This window comes from Schistocerca americana, chromosome 2, assembly GCF_021461395.2.
Source record: "Schistocerca americana isolate TAMUIC-IGC-003095 chromosome 2, iqSchAmer2.1, whole genome shotgun sequence".
NCBI classification, from domain to species: Eukaryota; Metazoa; Arthropoda; class Insecta; order Orthoptera; family Acrididae; genus Schistocerca; species Schistocerca americana.
The window spans coordinates 183418881-183442362 of record NC_060120.1 but is presented as its reverse complement, the minus strand read 5'-3'; the positions used below and the strand labels follow the sequence as shown (position 1 = coordinate 183442362).

Genomic DNA, 23482 nt, shown 5'->3' with positions numbered 1-23482 from the left:
AAATGTTGTCATGAATTTAGGCCAGCCTTTGTCAGCTATACATTTCAGCATATTAAATATATCAAATCACCATACTCTTTCCAGATACTGAATATCACAATTGCCATTATCTGTGTACATAGAGTTCAGAACATAGCTAGTTAGAACATAGCTAGTTAGTTCCAGATACTGGACTGCAAACTTACACTTTTGAGAAGTAAAAACGTCTTTCCCACATCTTACTGAAGCGCCTAGGTAAGTAGGAACTTTCAGCATCTGGAGGGCGAGCAGATTTATTTGAACACAGTAATAAATAACAAGTTTTTATTGAGTCCTTTATGAATACATTCACTGCTCCTTAGTTTCACGGAGACGTCGGACTGCAGATCTCACTGTAGCTGCAGCTGTTGTGCTGTACACCCACGCTCCACCAGCCACTGTCCTCTTGCAACGCTTGCACGACCAGATACCAACACAACTCCTCTTCATTGCATCCTGAAATAAAATTTTAAGATCTTAATAAATTCCGACATCACACAATGATGCAATTAATTGGCTTTTGAATATACCTAAACTTTTGGAACAGCAGCAATTCACCGAATAGGAACAATTATATGCAATATTCCTTGGCAAGAACAAGATTGAAAGTTACTGATGTGGGGACAGTAAAGGATAGCAGTAATTTATGTAGACATCACTAAAAACTAAGCAAGAAAGAGAACACAAAATAACCACTTTATTTACATATGTGAATGGATAGAAGAAGGAAGAGGAATGCCCTCAGGTGGAGCGATGTAACAATGCTAATCTAAAACAGATCCTCAGGTTTGCAACATGTCTGATCACCACCACCACCACTTTAATGTGGTCGTTTTCTGACTGGTGACATTCAGCTCACTTTGGGCCAGCGCAGTATGTTTATGCTCATTGCCAACACCTTAGCTACCGAACACTATTGTGCACTGCTGCAATGAAGTAGCCATTACCAAGGAATGTTGATTTGTGTGCAATATTGTGTACAGCATGCATAAAAATTTGTAAAGAGGCTGTATGTGGCCCTTCTAGTGGACCCCATCATTTTTTGTGTTATTTCTGTGATGGATTAAGCCATTAAATGTCCTTTTATTTATAAGATACCTGCTTGATACAATTTTTATCAGGAGTCTCCAGACTGATGCTACCTGAGAGCCCCAAACATCTAAACACAGAAAAAAGTGGTCCATGCCTTACTTGTATACACTCAACTCCTAGTCATGGATTCTATCAGGAAGAAACCACAGTAATAGAAATACAAACCACAGAAAACAGTCACAAAAGTATCCACAAACAGCAAATTGATTCATTACCCAACTCCTTTTTAGTTTTTAACCACATTGGGAGTAATCCACCAATCCTTGACGCATATTAAGTAGAACACCATATTACACGAAAATGAAAAATGCAGGAGACAAGAATGCAATCATAAAAATTGATGTTCCCTAAATAATTGCAAGCACTTCAATAGCTAATGAGAAAAACACAAATATTTAGGCAAGATTCTGAAACAGTATGGCTAAATCAGGCAGCAAACAATGGAAGTATTGCTAATCATTAAAGGTAGAACTTTGACTATTAGCATGTATTTCTATTATCGTAGAGTGGCAGTTTTCTTGTCGGAGATGTAATGCACTTGTAGAAGGGCTGGTTCCATATTTCCATGCTCTTTTACATTCTTTATACCTTCTTTCAAATGTTCCGCCGGTCTGCCCGAAATGTGGTGCAGCTCAGGTATATTCTACACACTGAACATAGTACTGCTTGAGAAACTATATTAAGGAATTGGACACACACACACACACACACACACACACACACACACACACACACAGAGAGAGAGAGAGAGAGAGAGAGAGAGAGAGAGAGAGAGAGAGAGACTGCAATGTCAAAACAAAGTGCACAAATTGTGAGATGGCAGCAGACTTTCGCATAAAAACAAAGAATGACATAAGAAACAAAAAACAGTATGTGAAAGCACCGCAACTGCCTGTAATCCTAGCAAACACAACTGCAAGTAAAGCCATATCATCACAGTGAATCACCTTTGGTCTTAGGACTATTATTATAGTCACAAAAGATAATATAACCTATGCAACTTAATACCATGACTGTGGAAAAAAGAGGCAGTAAAGAAAAAAGAAAAATGAATCCAATTTCCCAACATCATAATACCCCAAGCTCACCTCCACTTCCTATGTGAGGGCAATCACACTGCATATTTATCTTCTATTTTGATTTACATGTTTCACCCAAACCACCACAAAAGAGCATATTGCTTGAACAACTGCCATTTCAACATCAGTTGCATTAAGATGGTGAGAACACTGTAGTGAAACTCAAAATCTAAACTAACCATCCAACCATCCAATCAGATGTGATGATAAAGTCCCATACTCCCTGACAGAGCTTAGGGGAACGATGCAGGAGACCTGCACCACCGTACTAGGCAAGGTCCTAGTGGAGATGGTTTGCTATTGCCTTCCTCCGACCGTAATCGGGATGAATGATGATGATGAACACAACACAACACAACATCTGATCATCTCGAGGCAGGTGAAAATCCCTGACCCCGCCAGGAATCGAACCTGGGACCCCGTGCTCGGGAAGCGAGAACGCTACCACGAGGTGCGGGTATGATATTAGATATGAAAGTGCAGTTTCAGAAGATAATCTATTTATAACTCAATGTTCCAGACTCAACTCATACATTCAGTATGATGAAAATGTACAAGTCTTGAGAATTACAGTAAAACCCCTTAAAAATGTTCATTTTCCTTGATCTGAAGAGAAGTCCTATTCTCTCAATACAATGCTTTCCTGTCATTAACAATTGAGAGTTACAATATTTCCCACATTTTAAGTTTCCTAAGACGCTGACATGATATTGAATATTTATTTTCATATAGATTTCTACAAAATGTGCATCGTATTCCTGCTCAAAATCAGCCTTAGAATGCAGACTATAAATAATGAATTTAGGCCAGCCTTTGTCAGCTATACATTTCAGCATTAGCGTGACCGGCCAGATATTCACTGTTGGCATGTCACAGCTGCCTGTATTATATGTTCACAGTGTTTGGAAGGGTGAAAAATTACACCAAGTCACTGAATTAATGACAATCACCATAAGACAACAGTGACACTAGTTTGACCCTGCCTTCTGCTCATTGCATTGTGTTACAACAACTTTGATTTATAGCCTATTAAGAACGCGGTCGGGCTGATCAGTGGAAAAATGTATCTGACAAGACACTAAAACATATACACGCATCATATACGAACAAAAGAATAATAATAATAATAATAATACATCCAGTCACCAGCAGCATCCGACAACTGACTGGCATCTCCAAGGCATGCTCTAAACCAAGTTTTCCACATATTCATATGGAAGAGACCCCTGAAGTGTCGAGACCCCTGAAGTGTCGAGACCCCTGAAGTGTCGAGACCCCTGAAGTGTCGAGACCCCTGAAGTGTCGAGACCCCTGAAGTGTCGAGACCCCTGAAGTGTCGAGACCCCTGAAGTGTCGAGACCCCTGAAGTGTCGAGACCCCTGAAGTGTCGAGACCCCTGAAGTGTCGAGACCCCTGAAGTGTCGAGACCCCTGAAGTGTCGAGACCCCTGAAGTGTCGAGACCCCTGAAGTGTCGAGACCCCTGAAGTGTCGAGACCCCTGAAGTGTCGAGACCCCTGATCTGTGACAGCTGTTTGAAAGTGAAGCTCTTTTTTCCTTGCAAATTGGGTCTGATTTAAGACCATATATTTTCGATACAATCAGCACCATGCAACTGTTAGGACCAATCCAGTACCTGTAAAGCTTTCTCCTTTCTCCAGTGCTTCAGATCACTGTCTGCACGCAGTATCCAGTCTTCAATTTTGTCAATAACCTATCATTTGGCAGTTGGCATTAAACATCTTCAATAAATCTGTAACATGTGCTGTGCATTTAAACTGTTGGTAAATGACAGCAAATCACCAAAACCCAATTTTGAGAAACAAAGAACAAAGGTTCCCCAATTGGGCTGTGAAAGAACTAATGTGATATCTTTTACCATCTGTGTGTAATGTGAAGAACACTCTTAATAGACTAATTTCACAGCCATTTATACAAATAAACACAGATTTTGAATATGGCTGTCTCTGAAATGGGCTTTCACGAACTGTCATCACTTCTGCATGGTGCTGTAAGATACCTAGGTATTTATAAGTTGGGACAAATCACCAGAATAAGTGCTCAGGCATTTATGCATTTTGAAGATTAATTGATAAGATACACTTAAAAAAAATTTAAGCTGATATTTTGTATTGGAAAATTGTATTTTGCAATCGTGTTTCTGTAGTGGCTGGGTAACCAAGTTGAAAAAGCTGTTTGAGAGTTAATGATTTCAATTCTTCGGGTAATACATAACAAAAAAAGGAAACATTCAAGTTTAAAAGTAATTTCCGAAATAAAATATAGGTTATATTAAATAGCTCGCCTGTGTGTAGTATTTTTACTTAAAATAGTATTTTACACTACTGGCCATTAAAATTGCTACACCACGATGATGACGTGCTACAGAAGCGAAATTTAACAGACAGGAAGAAGATGATGTGATATGCAAATGATTACCTTTTCAGAGCATTCACACAAGGTTGGCGCCGGTGGCGGCACCTACAACGTGCTGACATGAGGAAAGTTTCCAACCGATTTCTCATACACAAACAGCAGTTGACCGGCGTTGCCTGATGAAACAGTGTCATACCTCGTGGAAGGAGGAGAAATGTGTACCATCAAGTTTCAAACTTTGATAAAGGTCGGATTGTAGCCTATCGTGATTGCGGTTTTTCGTGTCACGACATTGCTGCTCGCGTTGGTCGAGATCCAATGACTGTTAGCAGAATATGGAATCGGTGGGTTTGGGAGGGTAATACGGAATGCCGTGCTGGATTCCTTGTATCACTAGCAGTCGAGATGACAGGCATCTTATCCGCATGGCTGTAACTGATCGTGCAGCCACGCCTCGATCCCTGAGTCAACAGATGGGGACGTTTGCAAGACAACCATCTGCACGAACAGTTCGACGACGTTTTCAGCAGCATGGACTATCAGCTCGGAGACCATGGCTGCGGTTACCCTTGACGCTGCATCACAGACAGGAGCGCCTTCGATGGTGTACTCAACGACGAACCTGGGTGCACAAATAGCAAAATGTCTTTCCTCCTGATGAATCCAGGTTCTGTTTACAGCATCATGATGGTCGCATCCGTGTTTGGCGATATCGCGGCGAATGCACATTGGAAGCGTGTATTCATCATCGCCATACTGGCGTATCACACTCACACGGCGTGATGGTATGGGTGCCATTAGTTACATGTCTCTGTCACCTCTTGTTCGCACTGACGGCACTTTGAACAGTGGACGTTACATTTCAGATGTGTTACGACCCGTGGCTCTACCCTTCATTCGATCCCTGCGAAACCCTACATTTCAGCAGGATAATGCACGACCGCATGTTGCAGGTCCCGTACGGGCCTTTCTGGATACAGAAAATGTTCGACTGCTGTCCTGGCCAGAACATTCTCCAGATCTCTCACAAATTGAAAACGTCTGGTCAATGGTGGCAGAGCAACTGGCTCGTCACAATATTCCAGACACTACTCTTGATGAACTGTGGTATCGTGTTGAAGTTACATGGGTAGCTGTACCGTACACGCCATCCAAGCTCTGTCTGACTCAATGCCCAAGCGTATCAAGGCCGTAACTACAGCCAGAGGTGGTGGTTCTGGGTACTAATTTCTCAGGATCTATGCACCCAAATTGCATGAAAATGTAATCACATGTCAATTCTAGTATAATATATTTGTCCAATGAATACCCGTTTATCATCTGCATTTCTTCTTGGTGTAGCAATTTTAATGGCCAATAGTGTACTTGTAATACACTACTGCAAAAATAAGAATGAAAAGTGTTTATCAATAATGATTTTAATTAGGGATGTTTCATGTTTAGATTCTGAGATTCCAAGAACTGCTGATTCTCTAGAAATTGTATTGGAATCAAACAATTCCAGCATCTTTGGTACCTATTCTTTGCTGTCAAATCTTTTTTGTGTTTGTGTTCTCATTTTATCTTCACAGCAGCACAGTCATACGGAAATAGACAAAGGAAGCAGCAGAATAGAAAACAGTACTCTGTTTCAAACATCACTGATCTATCAATGAAGCATTTTCACCAAAAATAGTTTAACAGTTAAGAATTTATTAATCACCGAGAGACACATGCCAGCTGTTAAATACATTGAGTAGTAATTTTGCTGTCAATAATTATCATCAATAATATTCAGGGATTGGACATTGATTATGAAGTGTGGACCTATTGACAATGTTTCTTTTTATACTGGTTTACTGATACATAGATGTTCTAGTGTGTGTGTGTGTGTGTGTGTGTGTGTGTGTGTGTGTGTGTGTTAGAGAGAGAGAGAGAGAGAGAGAGAGAGAGAGAGAGAAGAGCAGAACTGGTAAAAAGGAGGACATTGTAAATAATAAGCTGTCAACAACATGTGTCCTTCCTTGATACAGCAAGTTGAAATGCAAGGATGTGTAAAAAAATTTTAATTTGTGAATTATACATTCTAGCAGCAAAAACTTTAAGTAGTACTGTTTTTTTTCTTTTTTTTTAAATGCCCAGATTTTGGGCATTTAAAACTGCTTTGGACAAATTCCTGGCCAATTGCCTACTGAGTATTTGTATGGCCCACATCACTACTGTGTGAAATATGCTAATACATACTAGACACACAGTCTTGGGTTGGTACAACCTGATGTCAGATGTAAGCATATCTCCTCAAGATGCCCCACAACATGACAATTTCCACCCTCTTTCTCACCCATGACGTTCCTGAAGTGAAAGATATCTCATCGGAGCCAAGCTGTAGATTTTGTTTCTATTATTCTCTGTTTATGAAGAATGCCAACTTTAGTGTTTTAACCAATATTGTGTTGATTTACCACAATTTTATAATGATCTGTTTACACTAACCGGACATGACAAACACAGAGGGGAAAAAACTCGCACGCATTTGTGTGTGCATCACCACTCAGCCACTGCCTTTGTGATTGATGCTTTGGAGAGATGAGTAGAGCTAACTGCCGTTAGAAAGAAACAAAAACTATTGTATAAGGTATTTAAATAAGCTAATTTTAATTGTTTTCAATTTCATATCTTGATCAATATCATGAAAGAGAGAGAGAGAGAGAGAGAGAGAGAGAGAGAGAGAGAGAGAGAGAGAGAGAGAAATTCATTTTCACTTGTGTATCTTGTTCTTTCTTGTATTTTACACTTTTTAGGTCAGTCCACTGAGAAGTGTAAAAAGAGGGTTCTACTATATGTAACAGGCAAGTGGTGAGTAATATCACTGTCAGCACACAACACAAATTCATTACCGACAGTAATACGGCAGAGTGTGATGTACGAACTGAGATCTCACACCACCATCAAGGTGTAAGAAACCGCCTAAGCCACTAGGCAGTACATGTTCGAGTGGCGACGAAAGCCTTAACAAATAATGTGCACCATAGTTTGAGTTTTATAGAGTTTGACATTAATTCATACTGTCACTACCTAAAGAAACATATTAACAAAATATCTGAGATGAACTTCCATGGAAAGCCATACTGAAGTGGGAGGGAGGGGGATATCGTCAGACACGGCCAATGTAAGGGAGATTGGGGTTAACTGAAGCATCATCACATTAATAAACAGAGTGAAAATTATTTTTTTCATGTAATTCATTTACTTGGGTTGGCAGTACTGTATGACTTTAAATGGCTGCTGTATGTCAGTTAAATTCGTAGAGAGACATATACCCCCAGCTAAAATTATTTTGTGATTGATGTTTCAATGAACTGTGTGTAGGCGTCAGCGACCAGCCAATCTTAGTTCTTTCTTCAGCCCCCTGCCCCTCCCACAGCAATGTGTCAATAAAGTAATTTCAATTTCAGAATAAAAAAGTGAAATCCATTTTTTTCACATCTAACAAATTCTATTAATATTACTAATAGTACACTTTTTTTTGGGCTGAACTGTGTATGGCTTTATGATACTCCAAGAAATATGAACTGTGCATGGAGTCATTTCCCTGCCATTTTTAAGATTGCCAATGAAGTGAAGGTGGGGTTAACTGGACCAGTAAAGTTTGAAATTACATGGGCTGTTTAACCCCCCAGAATTTAATGAATAATTTCACACAAACAGCTGCTAGTGCTGTAAGGATTACTACATACAGTGATATCCGCTTTCACGCTTTTCAAGAGACTTCAAAAAAGGATACAAAAGTTACTTATAGGATATCCCCTTGTATTTTCGCAATTTATGTATGATATATGAACATAACAGGCATCAAAAGACTTGTCAGGGACTTTTTTTATTATCTAATAAATGTTTATTATCTAATAAAAACTGCTGATGTAACAAACTGACATGTCTGGGAAGTAGAAATGTTTGACTTAATTTCAAAGGTCATAATTAATAGTTCTGGAAAGCCTGCAGTTGTCATTCATTATTCAACTAATGAAATACTAGTCACATATTTTTTCATGCTTAACGATGCACTTCGAGAATTTTTAATTCCAAACATCATAATGGATGTTTTCGGAAAGCCTACCGCTGTCATTCATTATTTAGATAATGAAATACTGCACTAGTTACATATTTTTTCATGCTTGGTAACACGTTTCCAAAATTTTCTTCTCACTGTCAAGTGCAAATATATACATAAGTATTTTGCGTAGTGTTTGAAAATGTGTTGCTCTGCCTCTCATGCACTGTAGTCGTCCTTTTGTGGTTATCAGGTATTGTGCCTCCTCCGTTATGTAGAAAACCACACACATGCAAACTATCACTCACATTGCTCATGTAACATCACAAGAAATACAAAAATACTACACCTGACAGCGAGAATAAATTCTCGAAACACGTTTTACTCTGTATGAAAAAAATTTGTAACCGGCGTTGTGTTTAAACTAAAAACATTTAAGCAATGCAAAGTTAATGACTGTGTCAACTAGCTCTACAAGAGGCCAAATGCTGAAACACGCTAAATATGGTTCGACAAAGGTGTCACGATGATCTCAACATCATGAAACTGCGTTTGCATGGTAGAGAGTTTGGAAATGGTTGTGAATGGTCATGATATCTTTATTGGAATAGACCTAGTTACTGTCAGCCATCACGCCAAGTAGTGCTTGGCAGCAGCGGGAGATACGGCTCGAATTGTTCCAACTTTTACATGTTTACTGGCTCAAATCCACTGAGTAGAGTGCCCTGGTGTCATGAAACTTAACCACATAATATTTGTAAACACTACTGGACAGTCAACATCATGCCAGCATTATTTTTTCTTGACAAATATTTTTTGTGATGCATAAATTGTGGGAAAATTATAAATATGTTGATGCAAAATCATGTGTAAACTAACATTGTGGTCATATGAAATTTGATGGGAATGATAAGAAATCTCGTAAACTGCAGGAAAACGTTAATTCCGGGAACGTAAAAGCGGGGTTATACTGTACGACATTGCTGGCCTTGTAAGTGTAGCACATTCTTTGGCATTCACTGTCTCAAACATCTTCAAAAAATGGTTTAGTGGCAGTGGTAATGAACTTTCCAATTAAAACATGTACTGGCCTACATTTCTGACATTTAACAGACAGACTTCCACCACTTCAGCAACAAACACCAGATGACTCACTGGGAGAAGATGCAAGCAAACCTGCAGATGACAATGTGGAGACTCCTAGGCATCAACCATACGATCAGCAAACAGAAATTACAAATCATGTGAAACTTTGGATACATCCAAACATTAGTGTAAGGAAAATACGAGGTACAAAGTAAAATCAACTGTCCTTACCAGAACACCAGACAGAGGCAGCAGAAAAATAAAAATAAAAAACATGATCAAAGCAACTGTCAAAGAAGGGTAAACTAAATAAGGTAAAGCCTACAGTGAAGCATCAAAATTGGCAAAAGAGCAGAAACAGTTCTGAAGATGGCGACCATATCCAGTAAATAGATTCCTTTGGTGGTGACTAGTACACAAGTGGTGATAACGGTGAAACAGTGAAGTAACGGGACTAAGTACAATGAAGTAGAAGGGGACACTACCAAGAATAGAAGCAATGTGTGACAACTGAAGCAAAAATGAGCTGTGCTACCACAAAATTTAAAGCTATAGAAGAAAGTAACTATCCAGCGACCCAAACCAATACATGGCACTACTGCTCACTAGGTACTCTTAATTTGATTCTACATCAATATCATAATTTTTATATGTATGGTACAGTAATTCATTTATTTAATCGAAAGGTCCAGTTATGATGTAGGGCCTTTATATGAAAACTGAACCAACAAACGAAAATTTGTACCAAGGCTGGGATTCAAAACCAGCCTTGGTATAAATTTACATATGTTGCTTCAGTCTGCATATAAACATCATGGATGTTAAGACAGCTGAAAAGGTCTCTGAAACCATATAGTTTCATTTGATGGTCCTGTTAACCTACCCACTGGGGATAAATGGTCCAAAAGTAGTGCTTAGTTATTTTCCAGTTCTGTAAAATCAGAGAGATACTGCAAAAATGAAAGTGCCTTTAATTTCTCGTTTTTCTCCCGATTCATAAATTAAGATTTCAACTGACCCATTGTGAGTAGAATTTCAAGGGAAAGAAAAATAAAAGTCAAGTTCACCCCAAACCTTCCTTATCAGGAATGTTGTTTCTTCGAAACTTTTAGAGAGAGAAAACAACAAGCCTCAACAGACAAGTACCAGATTAACATAGTGCTAACAACTTGCAAAAAGAATATGAATGAACAAAAATAGCAAAATGTGAGAGAGAGTAGTAGAAACTAAGAAGATGGTGAAAGTGTCCAGAGATCAATGGACAATCAATTGCTTAGGGACTCCAAATGACAAAAAATTGTTATGATACCAAACACACACACTATTTTGAACAAAATTCAGTTCCATCCTCAGGCAACTTGCATGCTAATACAAGATGTGGCAATACTGTCATTTCCACCAAAACATGCTAGCAATGGCAGGGTTTAAAGTCATGTCAGTTTGGAGACTGAGGAGGACCTTTGAATTAATGAAAGTAATTGTGAACCACAGAAATCTTAAATCTGAATGCCTAAATCAGAATCCAGTATTATATCTGCACTATCTCTGTTGGCATAAGGGTGACAGCAAAGTAATGTTTTGTGTAATCAATTTGTTGGGCATGACAAATGATTCAGGCAGTCAATTACATAGATTGACCTGTTTTTCACTACGCAAAGCTTGTTTAACTATAAACTACCACAGATGGAAGGGTGACTACATCCCACCAGAAATGAGATCCCTAATCACCCTTTCAATTTGCAACCTAATAATGAAGACCCCCGTGAACAATGGTCCTTGCCATTGGTGAGGAGGCTTGTGTACCTCAGTGATAGACAACCATACTGAAGGTGCAACTACAGGGCTATTACAAATGATTGAAGCGATTTCATAAATTCACTGTAGCTCCATTCATTGACATATGGTCACAACACACTACAGATACGTAGAAAAACTCAAAGTTTTGTTCTGCTGAAGCCGCACTTCAGGTTTCTGCCGCCAGAGCACTCGAGAACGCAGTGAGACAAAATGGCGACAGGAGCCGAGAAAGCGTATGTCGTGCTTGAAATGCACTCACATCAGTCATAACAGTGCAACGACACTTCAGGACGAAGTTCAACAAAGATCCACCAACTGCTAACTCCATTCGGCGATGGTATGCGCAGTTTAAAGCTTCTGGATGCCTCTGTAAGGGGAAATCAACAGGTCGGCCTGCAGTCAGCGAAGAAATGGTTGAACGCGTGCGGGCAAGTATCACGCGTAGCCCGCGGAAGTCGATGGATAAAGCAAGCAGGGAGCTAAACGTACCACAGCCTACAGTTTGGAAAATCTTACAGAAAAGGCTAAAGCAGAAGCCTTACCGTTTACAATTGCTACAAGCCCTGACACCCGATTACAAAGTCAAACGCTTTGAATTCGGCGCGGTTGCAACAGCTCATGGAAGAGGTTGCGTTCAATGCGAAACTTGTTTTCAGTGATGAAGCAACATTTTTTCTTAATGGTGAAGTGAACAGACACAATGTGCGAATCTGGGCGGTAGAGAATCCTCACGCATTCGTGCAGCAAATTCGCAATTCACCAAAAGTTAACGTGTTTTGTGCAATCTCACGGTTTAAAGTTTACGGCTCCTTTTTCTTCTGCGAAAAAAACGTTACAGGACACATGTATCTGGACATGCTGGAAAATTGGCTCATGCCACAACTGGAGACCGACAGCACCGACTTCACCTTTCAACAGGATGGTGCTCCACCACACTTCCATCATGATGTTCGGCATTTCTTAAACAGGAGATTGGAAAACCGATGGATCGGTCGTGGTGGAGATCATGATCAGCAATTCATGTCATGGCCTCCACGCTCTCCCGACTTAACCCCACGCGATTTCTTTCTGTGGGGTTATGTGAAAGATTCAGTGTTTAAGCCTCCTCTACCAAGATACGTGCCAGAACTGTGAGCTCGCATCAATGATGCTTTCGAACTCATTGATGGGGACATGCTGCGCCGAGTGTGGGAGGAACTTGATTATCAGCTTGATGTCTGCCAAATCACTAAAGGGGCACATATCGAACATTTGTGAATGCCTAAAAAACCTTTTTGAGTTTTTGTATGTGTGTGCAAAGCATTGTGAAAATATCTCAAATAATAAAGTTATTGCAGAGCTGTGAAATCGCTTCAATCATTTGTAATAACCCTGTACAACAGAAGGTGTGTGTTGACAGGTCAGACAAATGTGCAGTTCCTGAAGAGGGTCAGTAGCCTATTCAGTTGTTGTAGGAGCAATAGTCTGATTGACTGGTCTGGCCTTGCAACAATAACTAAAATGGGTCTTGCTGTGCAGTAATGAAAATGGCTGAAAGCAAGAGGAAACTACAGCCATAATTTTTCCCGGGGAGGGGGGCAGGGGGCATGCAGCTCTACTGTATAATTAAATTATGGTGTCCTCTTGGATAAATTCTGTGGCTTTCATTCTAAAACGGCCAATATAAATATTTGTCAAAACTGGTCTTATTGGTGTGTGCCATATAGTTTCATGTGCTCTTCATAATGTTAAAATGGCCGATGTCTAAGTCACATAGGATGAGAGATACTGGGGGTTTTAAGACAAGCCTCAAAGTGTTGTACCAAGTTTCCAGTCAGTATAAAAGGGCCAATCCTGACACTGGCCCTCCCTCTTATTTTACATTTGTTGTAAGAAGGGCCAATGCCAACGTTGGCCTTTTTTGCTGACAGATGATTTCAACAATTGAAACAGTGCTGTGACATTGGACTTAAATCGGGTGGGAACAGACAATAAGAGTTGTTCCTTTAACAACTCCCCTAACCATTCGGTGCATTGTTAGTGAGGAGTCTAGACAATCTTGGTGGGCACAAACATGTTTCACAGAGGTGATAAGGAAGAGCTTGAGGAACAAACTGCACCTGAAATATCAATGCTGAAGTCATCACTTTGTCTTGAGAGTAAGTTTACTAAAATAAACTGGTCTCAGGAGCATTTATCCCTAATTTTTCAACATAAGACCATAAATTGACTGGTATCTCTACTTAATGTCAATCTAAAATATTATCAACTACCTATTAAATTTAATTCATTTTTATTTTCTTTAAGGTGATCCCAGTACCACTACAGAAGAAAAGGCATGTTCGTCATTATTGGCAGATGTGATTTCAAGTTCTGATGAAGATGTATTTGAATAAAAGGTTTGGAAGGTAGGAGACGAGACGAGATACTGGCAGAAGTAAAGCTGTGAGTACCGGGCGTGAGTCGTGCTTCGGTAGCTCAGATGGTAGAGCACTTGCCCGCGAAAGGCAAAGGTCCCGAGTTCGAGTCTCGGTCGGTCACACAGTTTTAATCTGCCAGGAAGTTTCATATCAGCGCACACTCCACTGCAGAGTGAAAATCTCATTATGTATTTGAATATTCTGATGAAAGCAATGGCGGAGGGAATACAGCTGTATGAAAGACAGTTACGAGATCTTCGAGGATTGAAGAAATTGATCTAATTCAACAGTGGCGTGGCAATGATGCAACGAAGTTCAGTGGAAGGTGGAGAAAGAAATGTGATCCACAGGATTCGCCGAGAAAAAGAAAGCGAAACCAAAAATTATGGGAGAAAAATGGGAGGAAAGAACTGAAAACTGCAGGAAAGGAATATGTGATGTCGAAAGGAAAAGTTATACCTGCCAAAGTTCTGAAATCATCTTGCAAGTGCAGGAAAAATTGCGGAGGAAAATTAAATGACAGAGAGAGAGAGAGAGAGAGAGAGAGAGAGAGAGAGAGAATGTTCATAAAATATTACAATGTGTCCCAAGAAGCTTAAAATCAGTTCATAGCTAATCAAGTGTCTGAGGAAAAGAAACATGTGGAGCGTTTAAGGAACAACCCTGAAGGAACTGCAAAGCAGGCGAAAATATTCCAGGAAATACTTTCTTTACAGTCCTCCTTTGCAGACTAAGATAGAAGTATGTCAGAATATGTTCCTCCATACATTTTCTTTAACACAAAAGAAGGTTATGAATAACTGTGGAGAAAAGACGGGGCTCTGAAGGAGGAGGGTGTTCTGAAAATGGACGTGGTAAACGTTCTAATCATCTGAAAGTTCCATCTGACAACACTGATTTAATGAAGGAACACATTAACACATTTCCTTCCTACGAAAGCCATTATTCTCGATCTCAGTCGTCTAAAAAATATTTATCCCTAGAATTGAGCATTTCGGCGATGTACCAGCTGTTATTAAGCATTTTGCCAAGAAGTGAAGTGTGTTATCGAAGTTTTTGTGACCTGTTTCAATCTTAGCTTACACAAACGGAAGACGCATTTGTGACAAATATGTCACATCACTCAAGAATTGTACTGACAATGCTGAACGTTGTAAGGTTGAAGTGGAATGACAGCAACATTTGGATTTAGCCCAGGCTGCTTATGATCAGAACGACATAAAAAGAAAGCGGAGCAGAATTACAATGAAGTAACCTTGGCCTTTGATTTGCAGAAATGTCTACCCACTCCTTTTCTATGCTGTGGTGTGGCATTTTACAAAAGACAACGTTGGACCTTCAACTTTACCATCTATGTAAAGAGACAAAGAATGTTCTCCAGTAAGTTACATCTGAAATGAAACAGTGGTGGGAGAGGTGGCCAAGACATAGCTTCTTGCCTGTATGATTATTTGATGAAGCTGGCCGACGAAATTGTTGAGGTACACATGTACAGTGAGTCGTGTGCCAGACAAAATAGAAATATTTTTGTTGCCATCATGTTTCTGAGATTAGTGGAAGAATTTGAAGCCAATTGGAAATCAGCCACAAGTTTCTTGAAGTTGGAAATACTCACTTGGAAGCTGACTCAATTCACACAGCCATTCAGAAGACAAAGGAAACAACTGTTGAAGTAGTAGAAATGCCAAGAGACTAGGCCAAATTAATACACATGGTTCCCCGAAAGCCATAGAGCAGGAAGATAAGGACTTCTACAACTTTAAAGACTTGATGAGAAGTCATCAACTGCAAAAGAAAATTAACACAGAATGGAATCCTATTGCTTGGAACATGATAAAATAGATGAAGTATCATTCAGGTATGCCAGGAATTATCTCCTACAAACACAGTTACTCCTCAGAAGAACCATTCAAGATGACAGATCTGAACAGAAAAAAACTCGACACTTGTCTATGCCAAAACTTGTACCTATTTCTGATGCCATCATATGCATTTCACAAAAGAAATTAAAGGATTTCAGGGATCTACTTCCATACATCAATGTAAGCAGTCATTCTACATGCAGTTCCTCGATCACCTGGGAGTCAATAAACAGTCAGATGAAAGAGATCAACAGATATCTTACGAAGGGAAGGATGGCGAAGGTGATGACGGAAACGAGTGATATATTTTTTTCTCCCCTTTTACATTAACAACCGTAGTGTATGCAAATTGTGTGTCTGATATTAAGAAATGTGAATAAACAGTATCCCCCCGTTTATGAGACCAGTGTTTTCATGATTTACGGTGATTAATTTGATATTTGGAACATGTAATAGTTTCTATCAGTTATTAAATTCTTAAGAAATGAATAGTGATTTAATTAATGAGTACAAGGAAAAATTTATCTTAAAATTACATGTTTCTGGTTATTCAGTGCACCTGACCCTGATGTCCAAAGAGCTGAAGTCAAACAATTTAAGAGAGTTTATGTTAAAAAGGGCCAATGTCCTCTGAAGTCCCTTAATTGTGAAATTGAAAATTCTAGAAATTTATTATTTAAAAATAAGCTTTAGTGAAGCTGATTTACTATAATGATACTAACATAGCCCCAAATATACTGTTAATAGTTGTCAGTAAATTACAGAAAATACTCAGAAGCTTATAACATAAAACTAAGATACTTGACATTGGCCCTTTTAGAACCAAGCCACAGAAATATTCCAGATGTAAAACAGTCCCTCATTCGGACTGCTGAGGAAGATTTATCAGGAAGGACAAAACTGGAATTCTACACAACAGTGTAGAACGCCAGACCCTTTAACCGGGTGGGTAATTAGAAAATTGAAAAAGGGAAATGGCTAGATTAAAGTTAGATATAGGCTAATGAGAATTAGTTAAGTTTGATGGCAGGAGGAGCAGCACTTCCAGTCAGGCAAATGCAGGGTTATAAATATAAAGTCAAATAGGGGTAATGCAGGAGAAAATTTAATACGAATGTGGATAAGCTACTGTGAACAACATAGTGAATGCCTTACTGCAGCCAAGACAGACATGAAGCCCACACCCAACAATGTAGTACATGGTTATATGCCAACCAACTCCGCAGACGAAGGGATTGAAGAAGTGTATGATGAAATAAAAGAAATTGTTCAGATAGTTATGGGAGATGAAAATTTTTTAAAGCAACGGGGGACAGGCATTCGATAACAGGAACGGATGCGAAGGAAAATTAGGTGAATATGAATTCGGGAAGGAATGGAAGAGGGAGTTGCCTGGCAGAATTTTGCACAGAGCATAATTTAATCATCACTAACACATGGTTTAAGAATCAAAACAGGTTGTATACACAGAAGAGACCTGGAGACACCAGGTGGTTTCAGATATGATGGTACGACATATTTAGAAAGCAGATTTTAAATTATAAGACATTTCCAGAGGAAGATGTGAACTCTGGCCACAATTTATTGGTTATGACTAGATTAAAACTGAAGAAACTGCACAAAGGTAGGAAATCGGGGTGATGAGAACTGGATTAAAAAAGGGGTTGCAAAATACTAACACAAATTCGTTACAAAAGCATGGAAAACTTGTAGAATCCGACTTTGGGGAAGATCAGTATGGATTCCGGAGACGTGTAGGAAACACCCGAGGAAATACTGATCCTATGACTTATCACAGAATATAAGTTAAGGAAAGGCAAACCTATGTTTATAGCATTTATTGACAGAAAGTTTCTAACAATGTTGACTACAATATTCTATTAAGGCAGAGGCAGCAAAGGCTTGGAAGAGCAGTTGAATGGAATCGACAGTGACTTGAAAGCAAAACCAGGATAATGGAATGTATTAAATCGGGTAATACTGAAGCAATTAAATTAAGAAACAAAACATTTAAAAGTAGATGGGTTTAGCTATTTGGGCAACAACATAACTGATGATGGTCGAAGTAGAGAGGCAATGGCAAGGAAAGCATTTCCGAAGAAGAGAAATTTGTTAACATCAAACATAAATTTTAGAGCCAGGAAATCTTATTTGAAAGTATTTGCATGGAAGTGAAAATGGACAATAAACTGCTTAAACAAGACGAGAGTAGAAGACTGAAATGTGGTGCTACAGAAGAAGTCTGCAGATTGGACAGTTACATTAACGAGGTATTGAGTAGAATTTGGGAGAAAAGAAATTTGCGGCACAACCAGACTGTAAGAAGGGATTGGCTTGCATAGAACATTCTGAGACAGCAAAGGTAATTTGCAAGAATGTCTGCCTGTCGCAGATGCAGGCTCCAAACAATAGATTTCAAACTTACAATTGTAAATTGATCATGGGACTGTGGTGACAAGTGACCTAAGTTATTTCCCTTTGTAGTTACAAGTATTTTAGTCAATGTACCACAGTAAACACTGCTCATAGCTCCTGCCACCAGTCACATGATCAATTCAGAATCACATGTTCAATGTCTACCATTTGGAGCCCCAGGCTTTGATAGGCAAACATTCTTGCAAATTACCCATCAAAGGATAACCAATTTAGAACTGGAAGGAAGTGGGGGGGGGGGGGGGGGAGTGTACAAATCGTAGGGAAACAAAGAGATGAATACCACAAGCAGATTCAGAAGGATGTAGGTTGCAGCAGTTACTCAAGAGATGAGACTTGCACAGGCCAGGAGCATGGAGAGTTGCATCAAACCAATCTTCAGATTGAAAACCACAACTAGACCAACAACAAGGAACTTACACAAGATTAATGGAATTATGGAACTATGACGTTAAATGAAGCACTGAACTACAGTGCAAGCCACTGCACCTTGCCTGTCTTTCCAATTTAACGAAACGAGTAGTTATATAACCTACATATGCTACTGGATTCAATTACATCAATCTGTGAGTGGATGGGTTTATCGTAAAAAGCTCAATGTGTTTCATCTTACCTTTCCACAAAAGGTGCAAGTGTATTTTGAATGCTGAGTAATTTCCATCTTCTTAACCATCTTCCTAAGGGAGGCACCATATCTGGTACCGTATTTTCCGGTGATTCCAACCTTCTTCGTGCGCTTCGCCTGAAATGTATTATTAAGGATATTAAAACTGTGAGCGTTTCGCGCCCTTAGGTTTGACAAAACACTTAATTCCTTTAGGAAAAAAATCACAATGCTGATCTTGACATGAAGATAATTTCCACTGCACTATTTGTGGGTAAATACGCTTTTCCAACTTCAGAGCTAAAGAGATGTCTTCAAAATAAACAACAATTAAAGTGCGCTCTTATTGGAGGTAATAAAACTAATTCTGTACAAAAAAAACATAATTTGATATTGCAGAAGGATGAAAAGGATTTTTACAAAATACAATCCCTACCATTTCGCTTGTATGATCACGCTTCCAACACCGGAAACAGAAAGGTTATGGCCTCATGGGATTCGTTGGAGAAAATCAAAGACTTTGTATGAAGACGCGTATTATCAAAGTTCATATGCGAAACCCCTTCGCTTAAAAAAAAAAAAAAAAAAGCCTTTTACAAGATTATTTCTACGTTGCAGTGACAGTAATATTAATGAAATTTGTAATCAGTGTGTAGAGTAGTACTATGTTTTATAATAGGTTAAAGAATTATTTTTTATTTAGCAAAAAAAAACTAATTTATAGAATTACTGAAAGGTAATGGAATTTGTGTAAATTTGTATGCTCTAGCTCTTTTTATATTTCAGAGTTTTAAAAGTATCGCTATAATTATTTTATTACTATGTTAGCTGTCGTTGAGCAGAATAGTATATCTCGTTTGTTGTCAGCATCTTTGAAGATGCAGACAACCAGTATCAATAGTATTTGAAAGTGCCAAACAATAGGATACATTTTGTGTGTTGTGAATTTTGTGTAATGTTTTTTGATTGATAAACATATGTATCGCCGAAATAGACGTGGGGGTGGGCCAAAGTGGTTTCGAACAGGGGACCGTAACAGACAGGAAAGCGGTAAGACACTGTTACTAAGTTTTAGTTTCTAAACTCCTATCTTCGTAAATAGTTGATGTCAAGTGTTTTTCGATAAAATATGAGTCATATTTAATCGTGATATTTGTATGTAAAAAAAAACCTTCAGTTTGCTTTATACTTGACACATTATCAAGTATTTTGTAGCAACGGTATCAACGGGTTGTAAGCAATAAATATGCAATTACGGTAATTTTAAAACTTTGCATGGTACTCAGCTGTTTAGAGGAAAATTGGGAAACTTTGTGATGGAAAGTAAGTGACGTAGAATTTCAGAATACTGCATGTACTCGGTTGACAGGCAAAATAAATTTCTATCTGCTGGTCAGTTATAGGGTAGTATAGTAGTGGTCCATTTCGCTGTAACCTGACGTGTCGTCCAGAGTGGCGTTGAGCAGCTTGTCAAGTGCTCTTGGTTCTTCTATCGGATGTAGAGAAATGTTCGGTACGAGTCTTCAGCTTTGACTGGTGACATTGGAAACATGTGGCAAACGCCGTAAACTATATGGCGACCATTACGTTATGTTGATTTTTTTTTTTTTTTTTCAAACGGGCTGACCTACAGATCATTCTGTAACCGCAGCCAGTTTTTTCGTAGTGTCAGATTCCTTGGCTTCTCCTACTCTCAACCAAAGCTTCACCTTCCAAGCTAACCTAGACCTCAGGCAAAGCTACAGATCAGTCTGTCACCACATCCAGATATTTTTATTGTCACCTTCGATGGCTTTGCCAACTAACAATAAAACCATGCATGTTGTCTTCACGATTTGATGCAGTTGCCCATGATACTCTGTCCTGTGTTAGCGTCTTCATTTCTGAATAACTAGCTCCCCCCCCCCCCCTCCCCGGTACTGCTTACTCCTTGATGTCACAGAATGTTTCCTATCAATCAGTCCCTCTTTTCGGCCAATGCCCCGTATTTGTTGTTTCCCCAATTCTGAATTCTATTAAGTATGTTTTCATTAATTACGTAGTCTACCCATCTAATATTCAACATTCTTCTGTAGCACAACAGCCGGCCATTGTGGCCGAGCGGTTCTAGGCGCTTCAGTCTGGAACCGCGCGACTGCTATGGTCGCAGGTTCGAATCCTGCCTTGGGTATGGTTGTGTGTGATGTCCTTAGGTTGGTTAGGTTTAAGTAGTTCTAAGTTCTAGGGGACTGATGACTGTAGATGTTAAGTCCCATAGTGCTCAGAGTCATTTGAACCATTTGTAGCACAACATTTCGAAACCTGTTCTCCGAAAAGGCATCCTGACACTTAAATCTATATTTAGTGTTAAATTTCTCTTTTTCAGAAATGGTTTTTGTACCATTGCCAATCTACATTTGATAATCTCTCTATGTCAGCTATCATCAGCTGTTTTGATGTACAAATAGTGACTTTTAATTTTCTTGTTTCCTAATCTGATTCTCTCAGTATCATCTGATTTAATACATTCCATTATCCTTGTTTTGCTTTTGTTGACATTTACCTCATATCCTCCTCTCAAGACACTGTTCATTCCTTTCAACTCTTCCATGTCCTTTCCTGTCTATAACAGAATTACAATGGCTTCAGCAAACCTCAAAAGCTTTTATTTCTCTCTCTGAAGTTTAATTCCACTCAAAATGTTTCTTTGGTTTTCTTTACTGTTTGTTCAATCTACAGATTGAATAACATCAGGGTGATTCAAATCCCCCCCCCCCCCCCCGATCTCAGGTGTTGTATTGCATCTAAGGTACACAGCGGGCCTTCTGCTGAACTTGGCGATGGCGCCACACATTGTGCCAATGCCAGAATCTGCAGCGTCAGTGCCGGTTCAGTCGACTCGCACCAGGGCTAAATAGCCGCCGCGTGCATTAACTGTGCCCGTGGCCCAGAATGCGGCTTACTGATCCCTCAAGCGTGACTCGTGGACTCCGTGTACGAAGGGAAGCAGACAACCACTGTCTTTGTAGTGAGCCTTACCAGCTCTGGCAGCTTGTTCAGTGCCGCTGACAGCTCTGCACTGTGGAGGCCGCAAGTTCGGACCCCGGCCCCGCCCCTTTCTACAGCAGCTCGCAGTCCACCAGATGATACCACCCACAGGGTGGGGGCTATCGGCCCTCTCAGTCCTCACGCCAATGTAGTTCCAAGGTGCGATGTGCCCCACCATAGCAATGACGCTTGTGTGCAGTGGAGCTAGGAGGTAGCTTCAGCGGGCCGGCTGTCGGCCGATATCCATCACCAAAAGGTGGTCATGGTTGACCAGCAACTCAAACAATAGTTATCCTCTCCGGTTTTAGATGCGGACAAAATGGTGACATGACTGTCTGCTTTGACCCTCCAGGCTTGCTTATGTGTCTTTTCCTCCACCTTTGATATGGTTGCTCTGGAGGAGAGAAGTGGAGAGCTGTTTGATAATTACAGCGTCAGCTTTCCTCAGCCTGCTTCAGCCCCTTCATGCAGGTTACTAGCTGCTGTTGTAACTGCAACATATGGGATCTTCACAGTGTGTCAGTGCCCTGTGCTGCCCTGATTACTTCGCATTTGTATACTGTGCTCTCCAGGTTGTGCCTTCTCATCTGTGAATGGTGTTGTAAACCTGCCTCATAGAATCATTTGCGAAATATCAACATTGCACACACCTGTCATCCGGTGTGCCAATGACTCCCTCAATTAGTACCTTCCAGCCATAGCTGTGCAAAATTTACAAGAATTCCCCAAATCTTTGCATGTAGTTACTTGTGACGCAGCAAGGGACAGACTACAACGATGTCTCACTCCCTTCTCAACCACTTCTTCCCTTTCATTCACCTTGACTCTTATAACTTCTGTCTGGTTTCTGTATATGTTGTAAATAGCCTTTTGCTGCCTGTGTTGTACCCCTGCTATCTTCAGAATTTCAAAGAGAGGATTCCTGTCAACAATCAAAATCTTTCTGCAAGTCTGCATATACTATAAACATAGGTTTACTTTTCCTTAACCTACACTATGTGATCAAAAGTACCCAGACACCTGGCTGAAAATGACTTAAAAGTTCGTGGCACCATCAATCGGTAATGTTGGAATTCAGTACAGTGTCTCCCCACCCTTAGCCTTGATAACAGCTTCCACTCCCCCCTGCGGGCCTGGGGGTTAGAATAGGCCCGAGGTATTCTTGCCTGTCGTAAGTGGCAACTAAAAGGAGTCTCATACCTTTCGGCATTTGTGATGGTCCCCTGTAGTGTTTGACCTCCATTTTTCAAAATTTTCCTAAAGAGCGAGCCAATTGGGGAAGGGCGCATTACATGGTGCTTCGTGTCCACCGTGCATTGAGTCCCGCTCATCCTCCATCTCTTGAGCGAGGACACCTTCCTGGGTGCTTATTCCTCCACCCACTATGCAGTGTCGTTTTTTGCGACGACGAGGACCATGGAATTCTTTGCACCTCATATCCAAAACAGTAACCAGTCCGTTGTGGTGTGGCCGCCATGTGCCCTGTTGGTTGTAGCCCCCTGACCACACTGGGATCGCTCTGCTGATTCCTGTGCCGTTAACTCCCCATGTATGCCGAGGAGTAGATGCCCGACACCTTGGGGCATCGGGACTCCTGGCAATAGCCATCCTGCCAGGTGGCCTTTGCTGCGGCTGGGTGGGTGGCGCCCTTGGGGAGATGCCCTGGTTGGTGTGGGTGCCA

The 23482-nt window shown here is 40.1% G+C and overlaps 2 protein-coding genes across 4 annotated transcripts in view; one reads left to right on the top strand and one right to left on the bottom strand.

Moving 5' to 3' along the window:
* Nucleotides 1–289: 289 nt before the first annotated feature.
* On the bottom strand, nucleotides 290–19317 carry LOC124595115 (60S ribosomal protein L37a). Its single transcript, XM_047133713.1, has 3 exons — nucleotides 19211–19317; nucleotides 18784–18912; nucleotides 290–474 (listed from the first exon to the last, which is right to left on the bottom strand). The coding sequence occupies exons 1-3, from the start codon at nucleotides 19211–19213 to the stop codon at nucleotides 328–330; spliced, it is 279 nt and encodes a 92-aa protein (XP_046989669.1). The 5' UTR covers nucleotides 19214–19317; the 3' UTR covers nucleotides 290–327.
* Nucleotides 19318–19657: 340 nt separating this feature from the next.
* LOC124594980 (ATP-dependent DNA/RNA helicase DHX36) overlaps nucleotides 19658–23482 on the top strand; it is a 248689-nt gene continuing 244864 nt past the window's right edge. For all 3 annotated transcript variants that reach the window (XM_047133510.1, XM_047133511.1, XM_047133509.1), the window contains exon 1: nucleotides 19658–19824. In XM_047133510.1, the coding sequence (XP_046989466.1) occupies nucleotides 19752–19824 (73 nt within the window). In that variant the 5' untranslated portion in view covers nucleotides 19658–19751. The remainder of the gene's footprint in view (nucleotides 19825–23482) is intronic.

What these genes read in the sequence shown, in the direction of transcription:
- LOC124595115 (XM_047133713.1), bottom strand. An exon ending in CTTGCACCTTTTGTGGAAAG is followed by an intron (nt 475 to 18,783) that starts GTAAGATGAAAC and finishes ATTTTATTTCAG; the next exon opens with GATGCAATGAAGAGGAGTTG.